Raw genomic sequence first — 15,930 nt, 5'->3', positions numbered from 1 at the left:
GGCATTTTCAGTGACCGCCTCTCAAAGCATGCTAAGATCTTAGCAATCACGTTCCAAGGTCTGGATACCAGAAACCTGAGATCTCATTCCTGTGCTTGGAGCTAAATTTAGATCCCTTCTTTCTGCGAACACTGCCCTGGTTTCCCCCTGTGTGGTCATATTAGTACTTCCAGTGGTGTGTGCTTTTGAATTCGGCTGCAGGTGGACCTCATTGTGTGCAAATGTTTTGATGGTTTGGTCAATTGAATCCTGCTTCCCCATTCACGTGCATTTTTAATGTGAAGGCTTTTAGGTATCACATACTTCACACTTAATTTCCCCAGCTATTTAATCATCTTTCCAGCTCTCCTGATGCATTTATAGAACTGGTTCACTCTACTCACTGCATTTCTTTTTTGGCTCTGTCCCCACTTAGCTAAAAGCACACAGAAGGAAATACAAATTACACTAATTGACGACTTGTTCATAATCACTCTTATCACATAAGAGTCTGTTCTTCCACATTTCCTTACTAACTTTAGCAAGGAAGCTTTAGCCTGATTTTTCTGAGTGAATCTTCCAGTACGTCGTCTGTTCCTTCTAGTTGCGCAGGGTTGAGGGACCTGATGTCCCAAAGGATGGGAATGTGGTCAGCCCTGCCCACCAGGCTGTGTGATCTTCTTGCCGAGTTTCTTACCTCTCTGCAGAATGAGCCAGCTGGGATTTTCTAGTCCAAGGAATCTTTGAGACCTAACATTTCCTGATTAGATCAGCACCACCCATCCCCAGCTAACATTTTTACTCAGCTTTTTTCCATCTTCATTTTAATTGTTCTCTCCCACCCACCACCTCCATCTTGGCCTCCGTCTACTTCATTTGTTCCAGATTCCTGTAAATCTGAGGTCACTAAGTTCTGTAAAGTCAAGGAAACCTTCATGGCTAACCTTTTTTATTCCCGCATCTTTTTTCTTTCCTCTTTAAGTGAGTATTTTTCTTCTCGGAAGCCACGCAGCCAAAATTGAGTTTTAAAAGTTTGGAGTAAAATAATGTATATCAATTGCTATACTAAATGTTTGAGCCAAAGTCTGATATTAAAAGACAGAGACTTTGATTTTAAAATCACTTAAAAATAAAGGGGTAGGCCATGTGATTCTAACCAAATACAGAGAAACAACAAAGCAGGAATGGCAATATTGCTATCTGATAAAGTGGAATTTAAGGTTAAACATACTGAATGGGACAACACAATTCATTGTGCAGTGGCACAAAAGGTATAGTTTATGAAGGTCAGAGATCAAATCTGTATGCACCAAACAACATAGCAGCTAAACATATAAAGCTTTTTTTTAAAGGTTGGAAATGCAAGGGGCACTTGATGAAAATTAATGATAACATAAAACTATCTTTTACTATGTTTTAGGTGCTTTAAAAACACCATTTCTAGGTATTGTTGTCCCCATCTTATAGAAAAGCAAAGCGAGGCTTAGAATAACCTGCCCCCAAATCACACAGCTAATACACAGGCAAGGTGAGATGCCACGAGGTTATGTCTTACTTTAGGTTCTGTTCTTTCCCTACCCTATCCTGCCTTGCTTGAATTACCTGCACCCATAATTATACTGATATGAATGGGCATGGGAGTGAAGACCTGGATGTAGTCTTTAACTTGTTAACTAGGGTTTTGAGCTTTTGGAACCACAGTGCTTGCACAGGACTTGGCACATAATGATCGTTCAATTAATGTCTGTTGAAGGAATAAATAAATGTAGATACTACATTAGTTAATGTTTAAATATTAAGCTCTTCCAAAAATAAAAGAAGGAAGGAGAAAGAAAGAGAAGAAGAGAGGGGAGACAGGGAGAGGAGAGGGGAGGAGTAAGGAGAGAAGGAAGGGAGTTCTGTCCATCTCAGAGGTTCTTTTCTGGCCTTGGTATCTAGGTCACTCTGTATTCTGGGAAATGACGATGGCTTTTGGAAAATGTCTGTTTAGCTAAGAGATTTATTTTGGGAGAGTTGTCTCCAGATCTTCGAAGGGCCTAATAGTGCTGCCATTCCTGCCTGCTCACGGGGAGTGCATTACTTGGCAGCCCCCTCCCTTCGTGGTGAGCTGCAGGCAGGAGAAGCAGCAGCGTGTAGCCCAAAGAGCAAAGTCTGGGTCCCAAGATGCGAGTCGAAGACCCGGTTGTGTGATTGTGGGTGAGCCTTTCTCCTACTCTGAGCCTCGGTTTTCTTATCTGTCCTCCGTGTCTCCCTCGGCGGCTGGATAAGTTCTCACACTTGGGCACACATCAGAATCCCCCAGAGGGCTCGTTCAAACAGATTTCTGGGCCCCACCCCAGCCTTTCTGACTCAGTGAGTCTGGAGTCGAGCCAGAGAATCTGCATTTCTAACAAGTTCCCAGATGATGTTGATGCTGCTGTTCCGGGACGACAGTCCCTTGAGCGTTTCCGATAATGGTGACAGTGACAGTGATGATTGTGGTGGTGCCGCTTGTCTTACTAACTAGCATCTGAGCGCTGCCTGCAGCAAGCCTGCGTTCAACCCCTGAGTTTGTTGCGTCTTCCAGATATAGTGCTCGTAGGCCCTTACTGTCCCATGAGGAATAGTGGGCAGCTTTCTGGCTCGGGGCCGGGGGGCAGTCCTGGCTCTGCTGTTAGCCAGCTGAATGATTTGGGGCAAGTCATTTAACCTCCCAGAACCTCGTTCTACTCATTTGCTAAGAGAGGATAATAATACCTGCCTCTCAGGGTTATTGAGAGATTGCTCCATCACTGCACGGGAAACCCATAGAACAGCGCCTGTCTTGGTAAATGCTCGAAAGTGTTACCTATGATGACCCCCCCTTTGTATTGAGAAAGTGGGGGCTTTTGGGGTTAAAACACATCATTCAAGGCCACCTAGCAGACAAGTGGTGGAGGCAGGATGGGCTCCAGCCTCTCTCAGACCAGATTTCTGCTGTTGACAGCTGTTAATAAATCCATGTTGCTCAGGCCCTAAGAAGAGAAAGTGGACCACCTGTATCTTTGTGGAAGCTTGCTTCATGGGAGGAGACCTGTCAGAGGCAGGGAGAGGAAGGGAGAGGCAGGGAAGACAGGGTTTGCCCAACGTTGCGGTTGCTTGAAAGAGGCGTGTGTTGATAATGGACGATAGCCGTGCCGATATCCTGAGAACGATCTGGCTGTCTGTGTGAGGTTTTCATACTCACGGCCCACAGCTTGATGTTATCACAGAAAACTTCTGTACCACCGGCGTCCAGAAATCCTCCGGGGACCGGAGGCAAAGGACTGTCCCAGAAGGCGCAAAACCAGAGCGCACCACTGCTTGGCGGCGTTTAGTCCGGAGACTGCGCCTCCCGGGCGGGGCCTGCAGGAAACGGGCTCGGGTCCCTCTGGGTGCTGCGGCCAAAGTGGCCCCAGGCCTCACGTCTGGTTAACTCGGTCAGCGGAGTGAGCAGTAGCCGGAGAGACAGAAGAGAAGCCTGCCGGTGAGAACAGCAAGCACGCTGGTGCTCGCACAGCTCGCCGCCCCAACAGTGCGTTTAGAGGAATCCTGAGGTCTCCCTGTCTCTCTCGGAGGTGGCTGCAGCTGCGTCACTTCCTAATCTTTGGGGGGCACAAACCCTTTGGAGAACTGGAAACTTACAGATCCTTTTTCTGGGGGGATAATTAAAAGGCTTCTTTGTGCAGACAAGGTGACCAGCTGTCCCTGCTTCCCTGGGGTTTCCCACATTTGGCTCTGCAATCAGGGAAGTTCTGGTTGACCTGTAACTCTGGGGCCCCCAAGACCCCCAGAGCCAACTTCGCTAAGCAGCCCTCTCCTCGTCCGTTTGTTTGTTGAAGGAGAAAAGATGTGTGGGCACAGGGTCACACCTGGCCTTCCGTGACTCCAGCGACTCAGTCCCGGAAAGCACGCCCTCCCGTTCTCAAGTCCCCAGTGTGAGCGTTCGCTTGGGCTCTCAGGCTCTGCCCTTCCCACAGCACGACGCCCTTCCAGGGGCCCGGCAGGGAGGCCTCTGCTGCTGAGAAGCAGATTTCTTCTGATGCGAAACCAGCAGCTTCTCGGGCAGGACCTGGTTTTGAAGGAAGGGGGCAGGAAATCACCACCTGGAGGGGGTCCCTGAGAGGGACTGCCCGGGGCTCCCAACGTGTGAGATTTCAAATCGGGATTTCCAAAGAGCCCACTTGAATCCTTTCCCTCCTGTCTGGTGTTAAGAACCTGCTCGATGGGTTGCTTGTCCCATTCAAAGGGCAGTTTGGCGTGTGGACTCGATGCCCCGTGGAAGCAGAATCCTACACAATTCTTCTTCACCAGCCTACTCTCTTCACAAAGGAGGTGCCGGCTGGGCTAACCAGTGGTTGGGATCTGAGTCACCCCACAGGTGATTATGGGGTCCCAGGAACTGTACAGACAGTTGGCCTTGGAGAGACAGCCAAGCCCAGGCCGCCTGCTCCTGCTGAGTGACCATCGCCTGGTGGTGTTTGCAACCTTGGGGTCATGGTCCACGGTGGCCTCGCCTCCACTCCCTGCACAAAGCACCGTCCCCCGTCCACCCTCGACACACACGGAGTCTGCAGGCTGAGCCCTGCGGACGGTCACAGTCGCAGTCACTAGGTCATGCATGAAGGCAGGACTGGAGTCAGTCCTTCTGCCCTGCACACGTCGGTCTGACTTGAGGTTGTCAGTGTGCTGAGCTGGACTGGGCAGCTGGCTCCATCAGCCTGGCTGCACATGTTCTCGACGTCTCGGGGGCCATTCTCCTGCTGACTCTGGTTGCTGAATATTTGGAAGTCGTCACACTTACGGGACCAAATCAATGGAACATTCTGGTCATAAGGCAGGGATCAGAAGCTGTATGGGTCTCTTACAGCTGCTGTAATAACGACCACGGACTGAGTCACTTCATGGGCTTGCTCTCTCATGGTCTGGAGCTCACAAGCCCAGCACAGCCCCCCCAGGCACAGGTCAGGCTCTTGGCAGAGCTTTGTTCCTTCTGGAGGACCCCCCAAGGAGCACCTGTGTTTTCGCGCCTTTCCCACTTTCCAGAAGCCGCCCACAGTCCCTATTTGCGGCCCCCCTCCGTCTGCAAAGCCAGCGCGGGGGCACCGTCTCTCTGCCTCTGCCCCTCCCACCTCCCTCTCAGAAGGGCCCTTGTGATGACTCTGGGCTCGTCTCCTCCTCAGAGTCCTGACCTCGGTCCCTTCTGCGGCGTCCTTTGGCCACGTGAGCTCACGCAGTCACGGGCTCGGAAGTGGGGATGTGGACGTCTTCGGAGCTGTGACTCTGCTGGGCACAGAAGCACAGACTCTGCCCTCAGCCGGGCCTTGGCTGGAATCTCTGCTAAGCCGCTGTCTGCGCGGCCCTGGCCACGTTCTTGAATCTCACCAAACCCACGCATTCTGGCCGGTGGAATGGGAATGGCGGTACTGACCCATCCTGTTGGAGGAAGAAGGGAGATCCCCAGCCAGAGGCGGTCAGCCCAGGGCCTGGCGCTGAAGAAGCTCAGAGCCAGCGTTAGGTCTGCCCACGGGGAAGGAGGCTGCTGACCCTGCACGCGGATCGGCGCGGCCCATGTATGCAGCCCCGGCCGTTTGGGACAATTGCCTGACCAGTGTTTAAATTGCTGAATCCGGGCTTCCCCCACAGGGGGCTGGGCACCCTCACCATGTAAAGCTGGGTTGCGGTGAAGACCGACACCCCCTGCCAAGGCCAGGGCTGGATTTTCACCCCAGGCTGGATGACAGGATCCTAGAAGTGGCAGGAGAGGGTCACCCGCATGGTGCTTCACCTTGAGTGTGCCTCGAATCACCTAGCCCTCGTTGGGGGCGACTCTGAGTCAGCCGATCAGGGCGAGTAAGGACCAGCCACCCCGCCCCTGAATGAATCTCCCCAGTTTAAGAAATGGTGATTAATTAGTCTCAGACATTCCACCCTGAGGATCATTTTTCTGCTGGATAAGTAAAGACCCCAGTGAAAATTTAACTCAAGGGTTTATTACCCAGGAATTAGACTACTTGACAACTTTGGAAAACAGCACACCCTGCCCCTCCTTGAAAGCCAGTGGCTCCCTTGGCCCCTAGGATAAGCCTAAACTCCCCCCATGGTCCTCACAGCCCCCACGGGATAGACTCCGTTCACCTCTCCCTTCTGTCCCACCACACTCCACCTGACTCTCTATTCCAGCCACCCTGGCCCTCTTTCTGTTCCTGGAACATGACAAGTTCACTTGTACCCCAGGGCCTTTGCATAGGCCATCCCCTCTGCCTGGGATGCTCTTCCCAGAGATACTCCTAGGCGGTGGCCCATTGCTTTTCGTCATCCAAATCTAAGCTCAAATGTCACCCCAAGAGCAGTCTTCCTGGATTAACTCTTCTAAGAGTGTCTCCACCCAGTCATTTTATCTCAAGAGTTGGTTTTATTTTCTTCACAGGCAGAATTGCTTTTCTGTGTATTTGTTTCCTTGTCAGGCTCCCTCACCTACACGATGGCAGAGTCTGTGTCCTGTTCCCTGCTGACTTTTCCCGCATGTAGCACAGTGCCTGGCACCCAGTAGGCGCTCAGAAAATACTTGCTGAATGAATGAATGCGTGAACGAATGAGGGAGGCCAGGTGTCTCTGGAGAGACCCCTAAGGAATCAAGGGGGATGGGTGTTTCCTAGGGGTAACTTGATCGACACCCCACCCCGTCCAACCAGGCACCAAGTACTGATCAGGGCTCTCCTCGCACTTTCAGAGTTCAAGCATCTGCAAGACGGCTGTGCACGCGGGAGTCATCCAGAACGAGAGCGGGGGTTACGTGGACGTGATGCCCGTGGATAAGAAGAAGATCTACGTGGGCTCGCTCAGGAACGGCGTCCAGTCTGTAAGGTAGGACGGCGTTCGGCTCGTGACACCCAAGGCCCTCCAAGGGTGCCCCTGGAGCACCTGGGAGGGAAGCCAGTGACCTTGACCTTGGGAGTAGAACTCGGGCAGGCTTGTGCTCATTCTCACCAGAATACCCAAGACGAGCCTCTTCTTTTCTCTTCTTTTCTGTTTTAAAAATAAGAACTTTTTTCTATGACAATGTTTTTGTAGAAGGTTTAGAAGCATCCCATAAGCCCCCCTAAAAAAAACCAATCGTCCGTAAGCTGTCACCTGGGGAGTTACCGTGACACTTGGGGTGTATCTCCCTCTGGTCCTTTTACTTTGCATGTATGCAAAGAAGACAGATGGGATCAAATTACAGTAGCGTAGCGGTTCTCTGTAGCTAATGACAGTACAGTTGCGTCCGTTATGGAAGTGAGAGCAGAGGGTCTGGGGCCCAACAGACTAAGCTCTGCTTCTCAGCAGCTCTGTGCCCGTGAGGCAGCCGCCTGAGTCCTTGTGCCTCTGTTCTCACCTGTGATATGGGCACAGCATTGGTGTCGCCTCACAGATTGCTGGGGGATTAATCCAGCGGCTGTCACGTAGCTGAGAGCAATAGGCCCTCCGTAGAGCGGAGCTCAGTACTCTGCATTTTCACTGACTAGATCGTCAAGGCTGCTCCTAAATCCACGCCCAGGTCCCTGCTGGTGACCCCCACAGTCGCATCGGGCGGGCCCACCGCACCTCGCTTCCTGGTTGGCCAGCCCAGCACTTTTCCATCCTGGGGGGCGATCGTCCCCATGATGACCCTCCTCACAGGGGAATGTCTGCACATGCCAATGCTTGTTTCCAGAAATCCCTGGAACTGACATTCCTAGATCTAAGACCGTGCAAACATCTGAGGCTTTGGGAATGCCTTTCCAGAATGTTCTTCAGAAGGGGCCCTAGGGCGGCCTCAGGCTGCCAGCTCATCTTCCGGCACATGCTGTTCACCTTTGCCTGTGTCCCTGTTGTCCGTGGAAGCGCGTCACAGCCCTCGCAGCCCAGGGGCCCAGGCCCCAGTCCCCCCGTGACCTCACACAAGGCACCAGCCTTTCCCGAGCCTCAGTTCCTATATCTGTGAAATGGGTCTGATGCCTTGCCTTCCCCTGGGCAGATCCCTGTTGGGGGTGTATTTGTTCCTAGGGCTGCTGGGGTGAGGTACACAGATGGCGGGGGGCCTATACCGCAGATGTTTATTTCCTCGCAGTGCTGGAGGCTGGAAGTCCCAGATCAAGGTGTGGGCTGGGGGGCCTCCCTCCTGAGGCCCCTGTTCTGGGTGTGTAGATGGCCGCCTTCTCCCCATGTCCTGACACGGCCTTCCCTCTGTGCGCATCTGTGTCCTAACCCGTTGTTCTAACACTGGTCAGACTGGATCGGGGTCCATGCTCGTGACCTCATTTCTAACTTCACTATCCCTTCAGAGACCCTCTCCAAAGACAGTCCCATTCTGAGGCGTTGGGGGTTGGGACTCAAACATGGGAATGGGGTCGGGGGGACACAATTGAGCTGAGAGGGGTGTGCCGAAATTTTATATTTGAGGGGTCTTCTTTCGAAAAGGAACATAAAATCAAGAACACAAAACGTGCCAGGCCCCGGACGCTTAGGCTTTCGTGGCCCCCCCATCCTCCCCGGCTGCCTGGGGGCGTCAGGACGGCGCCTCTCATGGAGACGCTGTGGAATGGCGCGCAGATCCCCCCAGGGGCCGCATGGGACCTCTGCCCTGAGCCCCGACGCTGCAGCGAACGGTTTCTGCGTCTTCTCCTTCAGCGTGGGCAACCTTTGTTTGGGAAAAGCTTAATGAAGGGAAATTCCATTGATTTAATGGGAGGGAAACGAGGCAGCTGATTAGGTGGAATTTCCTGGCCAGGCTGGAAAGAAGTCCCAGGACACCACTCTGTTGAGCTCTCTGTGCCCCTCGCGGAGGAAACGGTCTTGCTGAGAAGCGTGGTGGGCCGGCCTCTGTGCTCGCTCCCCAGCTCATCCCCGAGGACATCTCAGCCGTTCCCCGAGGGCAGCCACGCGGCTTACTGTGTGGCCCCCGCAGGTGTGTGTCCGAGACAGGTCCCCAGAGTGGCTTCTTTCCCACTGTCACCCTCCCCGCCCCCCGAGACCCGTCGTTCTTTCTCTCTCCCTGAGGGGCCCGCCCGGAATCGCCATCATCATCATAAATATCTTCCAGGCAGGCTTTCCCGGGTCTAGGAGTGGCTGCTGCCCTCTGCACCGTTCAGAAAGGGTCTGGGGAGTCTCTGCAGCATCTCCAGAGTTGGGACCCTGCTTCCCTTCCTCCTTGGACTTGCTCTCTTGTGACTCAGTTTCCCCACCTATAAAGGGGAAGGTGGTAACACGTACCCCCTGGGGTAGCGGTAAGGCGGTGGGTTTCAGACCGGCCCCCACAGACCAGGAGAATCCAGATCGGCGGGGAGCTTGCTAGAAAAGCAGATTCTCGGGCCCTCCCCAGACCTGCGGAGTCGGAAGCTCAGGGACTGGGCTCTGCAATCTGCGTGAACACGACTCGCAGGGGTCCTGGTGCACGTGGGACGATGACGTGAGGGTGTCGCATCCGTGGCACACGCAGGCACTGTGTGGGAATCTGATACTTTGCGATTCAGGCTTATTCTTATGGGGTGTCAGCGCCCATCGGCGGTTGCAGAGTCCACCCTGCACACGCAGAACAGGCTAGACCAGGAGGGCACGGGGGTCCGATGGCATTTGGGACCCTGCTCCCCTGCTCGCCCCTGGGTGTCCTTGGGCAGGCAGTGTCCCCAAGCTTCACTCCCTCCTCTGTCACGCGGTTGCCGTGAGGATCACTGCGATAGTGTGTGCCACGCACTTCCCCACGGCTCACTGTAGGTGCCCGATGAATCCGGGCCCTCGTGGCTACGATATCACTTATAAGGTCCGTCACACACCTCAAGGCGCCGTGGGTCTTGCACACAAGGCCAAACAACCTGCATGTAAGAGCCTCTGTGGATTGTCTTTCGGGACAAGGGGGAAAGCACTTTGCAGGAGCTCACGCTTTCATCCTTGCAGCCGTCCTTCCAATGCTCACTCACCCATCAGGGCTCATACGTGTGGCGAGCCCGCGCAATGTGCCAGGCACGCGGACCCAGCAGGGAACACGCAGCCTGATCTCCACCCATGTGGGGCGTGTCATCCAGTGGGGGCAGAGATGACAAGAGAAATGACCACTGCAGCCATAGGGCCCCGGGCATCACCGGGAGGGAGGTGCAGGCAGCCGAGCACATGAGACAGGGCCCCCTCTCACGGTCTGGAGGCTCCTCGGAGACATGGCTCCAGCCATGCCCCACCCACCCCTTGTTTAGGTGGGACCTCAGCAGCCCAGTGCACAGGGACCAGGACGGAGACATCTCCCCGGAGTCTGTTCCCATTAGGGGCTGTGGGAACCAAGCCTGGGGCTGGAGGGTGGCTCTGTCCCCCACGTCTGCTGGTACCCAAGTGGGCCCAGTCAGTCCCAAGGGAGTTGTGGATGTGGGACGCTCCCAGACCTGTGCACAGCAAACTCATTCTAAATTTAGGGAATCCTGCAAGCAAGCAAGCAAGCAGACAAAAGCCTTCTGAGCAGAATTCTCAGCACATGGGCCAAAAGTCAGTTCTGCTGTGGAGTGGCTTTGGGTTAACAGTGGTCTTTTTCTGGAAGAGGATTTCCTGAGGGTTTTGAAAGACGAGGGGATGCTGTGGGAGGACAGGAATCTTCTGTCTCACACACATGCCCGCAAAGGATAGCAGAGGAAAGGAAAGGTGTCAGGAAGAGCTTTTGACGCTGGGACCGGGGTTTGCCGGAGTGTTCTCGTAAAGAAGCTCGACATCTGGATGAATATTGGTTCAGGAATTTTTCCTAGACCAGGGGCATTTTTTAAAGACCGATTGCACAAGGAGATTGGGAAATGTACCACGATGACAGATAGCATTCTCGGTCACTTGGTTTTAGCAAACGTAACCCATGGTAGATGGTATCTATGTGGATGGACTTTCATCTGAAAGTGAACTATTCGTGTCGTGTTTGTGGGGCAGCTTCTGTGTGCCAGGGAGTGACCTCCTGGGGCACGTCCAGCACACACTTAACTGTGAGCCACACGGGATTCTAAAGTTTCTAGTAGACACAGTAACAAGTAAGAAAAAGGGAAAATTTAGAATATATTTGATTGAATTCAGTGTGGATTGAAATATTATCATTTTAATGCATATTAATAGAAAGTTACTGATAAGAAACACGCTTTCATTTTTTTATAAATAAGGTCTTGGAGACCTGGTGTGTATGGTGCACACGCAGCCCCTCTCAGGTTGGGCGAGTCCCAGCTCAGGTGCCCAAGCAGCCACCGTGCCGGCTTGGCTGCTGTGTCGGGCAGCCCAGCTCTGGGGCTCCTAAGGGCTGGGGTCTGAAAATCTCTCCGTGTGTCGAGAGACTCCGAGAAGCAGAAACGATTAGGCTGTTGTGTCCGGATGTCATGAGCTCTGCCCCCTCCCCCGAGCCGGCTGGACCAAGGCTGGGCATCAGGTCCCCTCTGCTGTGCAAATGGGTGGGTTTCCCCCTCCCCAGCCTCTAAGGTCTGTACACACAGTAGCTCATCGAATCCCCCCAACAGCCCCATGAGGTGAGGACCCCGGTTAGCCCCACTGCATCAGTAAGGAAAGGGAGGCACAGAGGGGTAAGTGACTTGTTCAAGGTCACCCGGCCAGCAAGCCACAGAGCCTTGACTGGATCCAGGCTGCCTAGCCCAGCACCCATGCTCTTCACCAGCACACGTGACTCCCCACCGCAGGAGGTCCCAGAGCCTGGGGCCAGGCCCTGCCCAGGAGGAGCCGGGGTAGGCTTCAGTGTGAGGGTGCCTCGTGTCTATCTTTAAAAGCATTTATTACAAAAGAAATACATACTTATTATTTAAATACTAATTCTAGGAAGTAGAAAGTAAGAGTCCCCCACAAGCCCTTTCAACGGGGTTTGGGCTTTTGTGGGGATAGTGCATTCATCACTGAGCGTGGACCCACCCCGTGCCCGGCACGCCGTCCTTTCCCTGAGGGGAGAACGGGGTTTAAAGTGCGTAGGAAGGGCGATGTTTGCAGCTCAGGGCCATCGAGCTCCTGCTGAGTACAAGCGCCAGCCTAGACAGCATGCAAACACCTGTACGCACGTACGTATCAGCATGTGTCGATACGTATATGGACACAGATACATAAAGACGATATTTCTTTTTATTTTTTAAAAAATTTATTTGTCAGAGAGAGAGAAAGCACAAGCAAAGGGAGAGACAGGGAGAAGCAGATTCCCTGCTGAGCAGAGAGCCACATGCAGGGCTCCATCCCCGGACCCTGCAATCATGACCTGAGCCGAAGGCAGACGCTTAACCGACTGAGCCACCCATGCGCCCCTAGAAATGGTATTTCTTAATAATAAAGAAATCGCACCCTGGAAGAGCCAGGGCGGCAGTCAAGTGTGCCTTTCCTGCAGTCATTTGACGCTGGGTTCCGTGACTCCATGGAGTGAGCCACCGGCTCGTGGGCAAGCCCGCAGTCCCTCCCGGGACAGGCCGCCCGTACTGGGAGCTGCTGTATGTGCTGTCATTGTGGTCTGTGCGGCCTGGCGCCAAGTGGCCGTCGGCCCCTCCCTCAGTGATCTTCGCCGGCAGCTTCAGGATGGAGTCCAGTGTTGGCGGTGCCTTGTGGGCCTGCGACCTCCCCCTCCCACCGGGACCTGGGGTGGGCCAGTGTCGCCCTCAGAGATGGTGCAACCACAGCCCGACTGCTCAGGATGATGGTTAGGGGCTTGGACACACCGGGGTCCGCATCTGGAACAGGGGTTCGATTTGGGGCAAATCGCGTCATCGCTCAGAGACTTGGTTCCCTTTCTGTAAGCAGCGAGAACTTAGAGATCTCGTGGGGTGGCCTCGAGGGGTGCATGGGGTGAGGTGATGTAAGGACCTAGGTGGCATCTGGCAGGCAGGAGGGGTGAGCAGAGATGCCGGCTCCCAGGGGTGCATTCCTGCCGAGGGCAAGGGGAGTGGCCGGCAGAAGGCCGCGAACCCCTCGCCAGGGCTGAGACGCTGCAGACATTGGACGTTTCCCGGAGAGCCCTCGTCACAGCTCAGCCCCAACCGATGAGCTCCCTGCGCTCCGTGTGCTCCAGTCAGCTGGACGGGCCCCCGGAGGCTTCCCGGCCGTTGCGGGCTCCCCCCAGCTCTGCAAGGGACTCTTGTGTGGGCTCTCGCTTCCTCCCTCCCTCCCTTCCTTCCTTTTCTTCTTTTTAAAATTAGAGAAACCTCAAGAAATAATTTTAATTTTAAAATAATTTTAATTTTAAAATAATTTTAAGAAATTCGTCTTAAGAGATTAAAATCTTAATTTTAAGAAATTTTAAGAAAATAATTTTAAGAGATTACTATCACTGAAAATCCCACACCCGGTGCAAACATTCTGGTGCGTTTCCTTCCAGATTTTTTTCTGTTCACAAACACCTTTCTTGTTTACCTAAAAGGGACCAGACTCCCTGTATTGTTAGGTTAACTGCCTCTTTCAGTCAGTAACCGCTTGGATGTGATCCCAAGCCCCGTCCCATGTAGCCACCCATGATTTCAGTGGCTGCACCCTTTACCCTTGTGTGGACAGACCACCCCTCGACAGACATCTGGGCTGTTTCCTTTCGCTTTGGTGTGATAAACAATACAGCAGAGAACATCTTTGCACAAGCCCGTGTACTTTCCCGGAAGTTTCTTAAGATAACTTCCTTTTAGTGGATTGGTCACCGTGCCAGACCACCTCTCTCCGCAGGTCAGCGCGTCTCGCTCGGGGTTAGGTCTGCCGCCAGTGGCTTCCTTGGTGTCAAGAATGAAAGCGCCTCCCCTCACCACGCAAGGTCACAGCTGATGCAACCCTTGCCCATCCCTCCACCCTCTCGATGCCTTGTTCCTCCTCGTGACCCTTCACTCGCTGGCCTCTCCATTCCGGGGCCGCACTGAGACCAGGGCCTTTGTACCCATTGTCACCTGACCCTGAATCCACTGCCCCCCCCCCAGCTGCCATGTTTCCTGTGGGTCCCCTTGTCATTCAGCCTGACACAGCTGCTGCCTCCCCACACTGCTCAGTCCCATGACTCTGCATGGGACTCTGAGGGACTCTGCATCCCTCACCCCTGCCCTGCTCCGGTCCCATGACTCTGCATCCCTCACCCCTGCCCTGCTCCGGTCCCATTTCCCTGTGCGATTTTACTCCCAGGACCCGTCACTCTCTGAGATCTCATACTCACGTTTGGCTGTTACCGCCCACCCCCAGTCTAAGGTCCGTGAAAGCAAGGACGTTATCAGTTCTGTTAACCCCATCCCCAGTGTGCAGCCCAGGGCTGGGCACATAGTAGGTGTTCAGCTGCACACCGGCTGAATGACAGACAAATTGCTGAGTTCAGAAATTTGTTCAGAACTCACTGAGGGATTTTTTTCAATTCTATGAAAATTATTTAAACCATTTATTAAAATGGTTCAATGCATTTTATAAAAATTGCCCAGAAATGCTGTGCCAACTGGCACTCCCTTCCTCTGTGTGTGGGAGTTACAACTAAGCCAGGAGAGAATCGGGATCGGAGGGCAAGGTTTAGGAATGGAGGGTGGGAAGGCTAGCTTACAATGTACCAGTCACACCCACTCTTCATCAAACACGCACAGCCGCCAACTCAGCCGGCAGGACTGGGGCTCGGTTGGCATTTGAGGCACAGACGAATGGGGGCCCACCCAAAGGCTTTTTTGAGTGGCCCAAACCCGGAGGAATTCTCCGCCTGAGACAGTGGATGAGCCCGACAGCAGTCACCTCGACACCCCGGGCACATCAGCACGCTGGTCTGATGTGTTAAGAAATACACCCCACCTCCAGCAGGGTCTGCTTTTGCCTCCGAGGTAGATGGGCTGTTCAGGGGGGATTGGTAATCCAGGCAAGGCGTCCAGGAACCTTGGGGCACTTGTCCGGACAACAGCCTGAATGGCCCTCTTGTCCCTGGGCTGTTTGGGGCCCTGTCATGGGGAGAAACCACTGCCTCATCTATAGAATTCACGGCAGTAAGTCAAAGACACAAACCTTGCTGTTTTCCCCAGAGTGGCTTGCCCACCATGAGGAATAGGCGAGAACCTTGCGGCTCTGGGTGGTTCTCCCAGACTGTTCATTTGGGCAGAAAATCTGGGGAAATCTTGCAGCCCAGAGGCCTGAGGAGGGCCCTGGAACCTGAGCTTTCCAGAAACCAGCAGGGCAGCCGGGGTAACCGGCACGGCCACTCTCTCCGTCCGCAGTCTGGTGGGGAGCTGCTGGCATGGAGGCTGGCGGCCCAGCATTCTGCTCTGTCTGGACTCCTGGCTTTTGCTCACAGCCCCATCTCGCCAAGTGCTCCCATCTGATACACGTTTCAAAAGTTCAGTCCCAGGGTAGCCAAAAGCACGGAGCTGCCATGGGGAGAGGGGAAAACAACCAGGAATTCCAAGCAGCCTGCTTCCCGAGGATTGCTGCCCTCACCAAGCAGTCTGAGAGGGCAAAGGCCATCTGTCTGGTCTGGCACTTTCCGCTGCAGGAGAGACTCTACAGGAATCATGCTTAAATCACGGCTCGGCTGTTAATCTTATGCTCAAACTCATTCGTAATGAGCAAAATGCAAGTTAAAACTCTGTGTGGCTGCCATGCCCTACTTTTGAATGGCTGAGCACCAAAAGCTGGATACCACGCTGGGCTGGCGAGCTTGTGAGCCGGACCGGCTGCCTCACACGTTGTTGATAGGACTTGTGAATTGGTGGAGCCCTCGCGCAGGGCAGTCTGGCAAGCTGCGACCCAGCCACTCCACCCCTCGGAGCTGACCCGCAGGTGCTCTCGTACGAGTGCAGAAAGTCCCGAGGACGAGGCTGGGCTCCGTAGCATCGTTGGCATGGAGCCGCTAGAGCTCCGTGCGTGGGACCCAGTTAGCTCTGGTGGGACACATTAATGCAATAGGGTACTGTGCCACGAAATACAAAGCACGGGGAAGCTCTTCGTCCACAGCAGCGCACCGCAAGCCGTCGCCTCGCAGCAGGGGCTGGCGAGGACACG

The 15,930-nt window shown here is 53.9% G+C and overlaps 1 protein-coding gene across 1 annotated transcript in view; it reads left to right on the top strand.

The window, feature by feature from the left end:
* Positions 1 to 15,930, top strand: part of CRISPLD2 (cysteine rich secretory protein LCCL domain containing 2) — a 62,666-nt gene that overhangs the window by 42,738 nt on the left and 3,998 nt on the right. The window contains exon 14 of the mRNA XM_045772774.2: positions 6,710 to 6,843. Coding sequence (XP_045628730.1) covers positions 6,710 to 6,843 — 134 coding nt within the window. The remainder of the gene's footprint in view (positions 1 to 6,709; positions 6,844 to 15,930) is intronic.

This window comes from Ursus americanus, chromosome 21, assembly GCF_024610735.1.
Source record: "Ursus americanus isolate L20-20 chromosome 21, mUrsAme1.1.p, whole genome shotgun sequence".
NCBI lineage: Eukaryota > Metazoa > Chordata > Mammalia > Carnivora > Ursidae > Ursus > Ursus americanus.
Note: the sequence above shows the minus strand (reverse complement) of the source record. Positions and strands in the feature narration are given on the sequence as shown.